The sequence below is a fragment of the Centruroides sculpturatus genome, unplaced genomic scaffold (assembly GCF_000671375.1).
Source record: "Centruroides sculpturatus isolate CEXI.00-Female unplaced genomic scaffold, Cexi_2.0 scaffold3895, whole genome shotgun sequence".
Lineage (NCBI taxonomy): Eukaryota > Metazoa > Arthropoda > Arachnida > Scorpiones > Buthidae > Centruroides > Centruroides sculpturatus.
This window is the reverse complement of record NW_019387990.1, coordinates 1,129-8,360: the sequence shown is the minus strand read 5'-3', so window position 1 is coordinate 8,360 and position 7,232 is coordinate 1,129. Positions and strand designations below refer to the sequence as shown.

Here is a 7,232-nt window from a genome sequence, read left to right as displayed (position 1 = left end):
TATTATATTATAGTTGGAAACTACAGAATTCATCATTTCTTGTCAGCGAGTTACACATTGAAGTGATTTCTGTATTATCAATTTCAATTAATAATACATAAGTAATTTTTAGACGTAGAAGTTTATGTATACATACTTCAAAAGAGTGCATTATATTCCATCTGTTTTAAACAAAATCAATTTATAAAACTATAATTAGGAGTATTTGTATTTACAAATTTATAAACCTCACTTCCGTAATGTTAAAATCATATTTTCCATAAAATGTATCCTGTAAAATGTTTAAAATATAATAATCCCGGAAAACTACATTTTTATAGCCACACTGCGTGGTATTTCTATTAACAATAACAATCATATTCGAATAAATGTTTTTTACATAAATATTTAATTTAATTAATATTTTTGATATTAATTATATTTTTTAGGGAAAATTTTAATTCGGTTTTCCAAAGATGTTAAGTCCATGGATGAGTTGTTACCTTTCTTTACTTTCCTACTGATAAGAGTAAGTTAATTTTAAATATATCGATTTACGTAAAATAAATTATAAAAAGTAATGAACATTTAACACAAATAGCCAGTTGCAAAGGCATTTTTTGCGAATTAGACACGAGTGTTTTGTTTACACAAATGTAACACACTAAAAGTAAAATTAGCACTGTAATCTAACTTTTAACATAAACACCACCAGTGTTAATGTATTTATGTCAGCTACGACCAAGTGTATGTGTCGTTTTTTTTCTTTCTTGCATCTTATCGACCCGTTCGGATTCGAGCCCGGGTCCCACAGAGTGATAGGTTGCCACCTTGATCGTTCGTCCATCCAGCCGCCAACTGTATGTATTATTAACACAGAGATGACACTTTTAAACGGAGTGAAAAAAATAGATTACTTAAAAAATTTAAATTTTAACATTGCGAATTACTTAATAGCAATTTATATTCTTTAATTTTAGGGATGTTTTATTGTTGTCGGCATGTGTGTTCTTCAAGCGATACTCTGTCCTTATCTATTTATATTGATTGCTGTCCTTTTAGTAATATTCTGTGCTTTGTGGACCATCTTTAGCCAAGTGTTGAAAAGCGTAAAACATNTAAAACATTTGGAAGGAAAATGTAAGTATTTCGCATATAAAAGAGTTTATTGAATTTAATTTCATTCAGAATTTTAGTGATGAAATTTATGAACAGAGTTGCAGACTCGTTAAAAATTTTAAGATGCAAAGTTACAATGCAAAATAATCAAATCATTTATTTTATTTTATTTTATTAGCTATGCACTTTCCTAAAAATCATGTGATAAAAGATGTATTAATTTTGTACACAAGAGAAAGGTTTTACTTGTGTCAAAACCTTATTACATAATGACCTTTATATCCAATGTTTTATATTTCTTATTCCTAACTGCCAGACAATCACTTACATTATAAAAGAAAATAGGTTGATTCATCGTAGACTGCAATTTCTTACTAACTAAACACACTCAGGAAAACCTTTAAATATGCAGCCGTATTTATTAAATTCTAACGTTTTCGGTCATATTCAATGACCTTTCTCAAAAAAAAAACAGAAAAAATCGAACTCCGAACTTGAATTAACGATACAAGCGTTTTGGAACGTTTTTAATTTTTTTTAAACGTTCCAAAATGCTTGTATCGTTAATTCAAGTTCGGAGTTCGATTTTTTCTGTTTTTTTTCTTGAGAAAGGACATTGAATATGACCGAAAACGTTAGAATTTAATAAATACGGCTGCATATTTAAAGGTTCTCTTGAGTGTGTTTAGTTAGAAAATAGGTTGAATTACAATTACAGATTTAAAATGTTTATGAAAAATTATACAGAATAATTGAAGAAATTGTAATTCATAATCTGTTTACTTGCTTGAAGTCAATTTAAAAATATTACTTAATTTGAATACTGTATATAATTACAAATTTTTACGTAATCCTACAGATTATCAACGACAAGGAATGAAACAGTAAATTATCTTTGATTTAGATAAACAGATGTAATGTATATACAGGAAACGTTATAACAATTTACAGGCATTTCTGCGAGTTTAGATGTAATAATCTCTTAGAAAAATCTGTATAAATTTTTTAAAAGACGGACAATTATCATGTATATTACAAATATTATTCTGTTGAGAGTTCGAAATAAAAGCGCTTTTTAAGGAAGAACAGTTTAACCAATTAGGCATACAGGAAATTTATTGTAATGCCTAGATCTTTTTAAAGCGTTGAAATTGAACATTGCACACAAATTCACTTTAGAATTTTTCCAAACATTTGATTTTAACAAAGAAAATGAAACTGTACAAGTAGTATATTACAGCATTGTAACGAGAAATTGTTTTGTAAACTGAAGATATACGGAAATGCGAATTTGCCGTTATAAGTGAGAATTTCAAAATATTATGGGAAAATAATAAGTTGTTCAAAAGTGGGAAGTAAACAAGATGTTTCCTAATATGCGAGACAGATTAATACTTAGAAAACTGTCAGCTTTATATAATGTGTGTTTTATGAATAAACGAGCACGGGCTATTCGTTGTTGCATTTATGAATATCCTCATCTATAAACACAGGAGGAAAGTTATCTCAAATGCTATAGTGCATAATGTCGAAATTACTGCATTCTACACTTTTTTTCAATCAAAAATGATTAAGAAAGCCCACAAAGTACTTTGCAAAAATTGAACGGTGGAGTAACTTCTCAGAATGAGGTACTGTTTAAAAAACATAATTTAGGATGGTAATTTGTACACAAGAGTCATTCATGGTATTATATTTTAGTACTTAAAGTCGAGTGGTTGGAAGATAATTTAGTCGGATGTAGCATATCGAGTGTGGAGTCTTAATGCAAATTTGATCGTTATTAGCATTTACAATGTTTTAAAACTTTATTTCTACTCTGAAAATTAAGCGTTTTGCCACTTTATAACATTTCATAATATAAAAGTATTTTTATAAAATCTCACAATAATTGTAACTGTGAGGAAGTGTCTTAGCGTTTCAGAAAAATAACGATTTGTCAACAGAAACTCATGCGAGTTGTTGCTGTATTTTTGGCAGTAAACATATTCGTCACGTAGAATGATATTTAAATGAAAATACATAGAGTCACGGAATGCTGCGATTGACAAGCTGCAACTGGTTAGCCTCCACCAAGAACACTTTGGGAACTTTATTATACTCCTAATTGTGAACAGTTGGTGTGAAACGTGGAAATCAAGCACGTCTCATATTGGTAATTTTTTTCTGCAAGAAAGTATTAGGACAATGTTTACTACTTTTTTCTTGCTTTGGTTTGAGATAGCAACCTAAAGCAAACTACATCATTTAAGTGGAAGATTGGCCAACTTGTTTTTCTCATGAGCTAAAATAGAAATTTAGGTATATTCTGTGGCCACAAACGTATTATATATAAATATATTCTTTTAAAAAGTTTAAAATTTTAGTATCAAATTTTAATAGCAATTATATATAATTACATATGATACCGTATTGTTGACAGTAATAAAAGAAATTATAATTACACAAAATAAAAATGAGTTTAATGCTATTTTTGACATTCTTTCGTTTATAATATTGTTTATATCTGCTTTTTGGTACTTGTGTTAATTCTAATAATGTTAGTTAAAGGGAAATTAATCGACCTATTTCTTTCGGCAATTTTGATGTTTTTCATAAACGAAAAGAATTGTTCACAACAGTATGTACTATCCCAGGTGCATAACAGGTGTTTAGATAAATTGAAAATATCATGAAATTTATTGTAAGAATATACTTGTTTATAAAATTTAAGAAAAGAATGTTTTCTATGATAAGTTTTCAAAGAAAGATTTCTTGCGTTTAAGTTCAACGAGTTATACTTGGTGTCTGGTTGATGCTTCACGTAATTACATAAAAATGAATTAGGTTACTAAATAATTTTAAATTCAGTTTTTATTTTTGAAGTAAAAAAAATATATCTGCTTGTTATCTGTTTTAAGAGAACTTCGAATAATTTACTGTATTTTTTAAAGCATGCAGGAACTTCTTTTCTTTTTGATAAACTCTGAAAATACACAATTTCACATGGCAATTTTATCATGGAAAATAATATGGCAGATAACATGTTTCAATAACGAAATATTTTTCTGGCGAAAAATTATTGAATTTACTCTTGTCTTGACCAATACGCCATAACCAAATTCTGTGTTATAAAAAATATAAATTTAAAGTTGATGAAATAATTTTGAATATTATTGGCAGTTGAAAATATTTAAATTATTACTTTAGCAAAAGTAATACATAGATGGACCGACGTCTCTATTACATACCTGTAATTATAAAAAATGCCAAAGTGAAAATGTCTAATTTATTCTTTAGAGATATAAAGAATAAATTAGCCTTTTCCACTTTGGCATTCGGCCTAGCGTCAAGTCACTAAAAATGGCTGACCCTTTCTGAAAGGAGGAATTGTGTCTTTTTTATTCGCCTGATGAAAGGTATCCGTTTTTTATTACTGACAACATCACTTTATTTCAAACATTTTTGAAACTGAAACAATCAAAATGACAGAAAACGCCGGCAATATTTTCGGTTGGTCAGGTATGTACTATGACACCAATTTTTTATTATAACATCACCTGAACATAGTAAATATGTTTAGGTGCCTTCTTAAATGTAATAATTCGCTTCTATAATGCAAACCTTGTAAAATACTTGAATTATATATACAAATTTCTTTTGACAGTGAGAAGTCCAGTATTTTCACATCTGAGTGTATCTCTTTACGGACTGACGACAATTAGAGCATTTAAAGCTGAAAGCAAATTTAAATCCATGTTTAATTCGTATCAGGATAAGCATACTTCAACGTTGTTTATTCACTTGTGTTTACTTCGATGGCTTTTCGTATACTGTCAAATAATTTCTTTCATAAATTTAATTATTACTGTTATTATTTTCATTGTTTTAAATAATTCAGGTGAGTGAATATATTTTAATGTCTGAAATCTATAATATAAATATTTTTAAAATTAATATTTGCTGATTTAGGTGACGCAGGAGGCAAAATTGGACTTGCATTAAATTACGGAATAATAATAACTACGAATATTCAATACTTTATTACATTAGCATCTGAAACGGACTTTCAGGTATTGCATATCGAACCAACCCGATAATTAATCCAAATATCAAACGAACAGCCAATTGCTTTATCGGACCATATCCAATAGTTTCGACCAAGGTAAACTTCTTGGAAAGGAAAGGAAAATACTAGGTAAAAAGAATACATATAAAATAAAGTCCAATAAGTGAATTCGGGTGTTCGTTTCATAATTCTGGTGTTATTTGTTTAAAAAGCTAGTAATTGTTTAATAATTAATTGTTATGTTTAGCACTATTGTATGTATATTACTAGAAGACACCAGTTTTTTTCGCTTTAATTTTTGCCTATTCATAGTTACTTTTGAACAGAAATAAACAGCAAGTTTTCTTTTAAAAAACTCGATTATCGTAAAAGTTTGTCAAAATTATTTTTAAAACATGTAAAACGGAAAGGCTATTTTCGGGAAAAGACTATGTCTCGGAGATTAAGGGCTCGACTGCGCTCCTTTTTCTAAGGAAAACAGAAAATGAGCAATGCCAACATCGGTACTCGGGGTCCTTGCGTAGATTACAGTTGGCTTTGTTGCCGCCGTGGTTACGACTAGTTGCGTTGTCACGGGCAAGTTTTTGGCTACGAAAAGCTGGAAAATATTTGTACCCGAATTGTCCCAATGTTTTCGCCATCCTGCGAAACGACCAGAGCGAGAGAATACATTCGTAACTTGTTTCACACGTTTGTGAAAATTTGATTTCGCAACGTTCGCATTTTGAAATTATCACGAGCAACGTATACGCAAATCTCGCACTTTTGTCTGTTTGTAGAAACAATGTCGCCATTTTGTATTTTATTTTGACCCGCTTCTCGGTCCCTGACTATCTACAAGTCTGTTTTTTTATGTGCGCATGATTTGGGCACCAAACACTCTGTAAAAAATATAAACTTCTGACCTATATTCCTTCACACCTCTAACGTATCCAGCCGTTGACAGCAGCGCGATTTTATAGACAAGACATAGTCTCGTCCACAATGGCGAAATATCTATATTTTACCATTTTTAAGAAACAACCAATTTTTAGCTGCTCAAAAAATTACTACTCGAAATTCATCCAAGATGACATCAAATTGAAACTTTAACATACACAACAAAAAATAAGATGTTTACCACCCCACTTCGAATAAAAATATTCCAATCATTAGTGTCATTGAGGTTCCGCATGCAATATAATCTCTTTATAATATATAATCTTAGATAATATAACTTGTTACCTCAACAAGTTTCATAGTCTGTTTTACTTTATAAAACGAAAATTTTTCAGATGAACTCGGTAAAGCGCATTCTGAAATATAGCAAATTGAAATCGGAAGCTTCGTACGAAAGTTTGCCCGAAAAACGACCACGTTCGGACTGGCCCCAAACAGGAGTAATTCATTTCGATAATGTTTCTTTACAATACTCCGAGGATAAAAACATCGTTTTAAAGAATTTGACTTTTCGTATTGGCTCTGGAGAAAAGGTAAAACGTCTACAAATCAGAAGAGCATTGTAAGTAATTATTGTGTAAAATGGTTTTCTTATTTATTAATTACAGATAGGAATTGTCGGGAGAACAGGAGCTGGAAAGAGTTCAATAATTGGTTCGTTATTTCGCATGACGGAGCCAACGGGAACAATCACCATCGATGGAATCGACACTAAGGAAATCGGTCTTCGAGATCTACGTAGTAAAATATCTATCATTCCTCAAGTAAATAAACACTAATTCAGTCAACATAATTCGTGGTTTATAATTTTCATATTTTTTATGTAAAAATGTTTTTTTTTCTTTCATTCGTAAAATTTTAATTTTTAAAATATATTCCTTGTCGATGTACTTCATCTGTATGGTTAAACTCTGTAGGTGTCAACTGTGAGATAAGCCGTGGGTCAGGGGTTTATCTCCTACTGACCACTTAATCGGCACAGGCTGGTTAAACCCGATCTCGGAGTCTGTTGGATGGCTAGGAGGGCAAATCGAGTGGCGAGGGAGGTGAGCAAGTCGGCAGGCGTCCTTAATTGACAGGAGACAGGTTTAAAACTAAACAAGCATTTATTATATAACTAACTAAGCATACAAAAAGGTTACAATAG

The 7,232-nt window shown here is 30.4% G+C and overlaps 1 protein-coding gene across 1 annotated transcript; it reads left to right on the top strand.

Annotated features, from left to right (window-relative positions):
- Positions 1-428: 428 nt before the first annotated feature.
- Positions 429-6,849, top strand: LOC111616732 (multidrug resistance-associated protein 4-like; the record flags this gene model as incomplete). Its single annotated transcript, XM_023358105.1, has 6 exons — positions 429-508; positions 960-1,119; positions 4,745-4,978; positions 5,050-5,150; positions 6,421-6,618; positions 6,694-6,849. Coding segments are annotated over 6 exons (929 nt in total), but the record flags the coding sequence as incomplete, so codon positions are not given.
- Between the last annotated feature and the right edge of the window lie 383 nt (positions 6,850-7,232).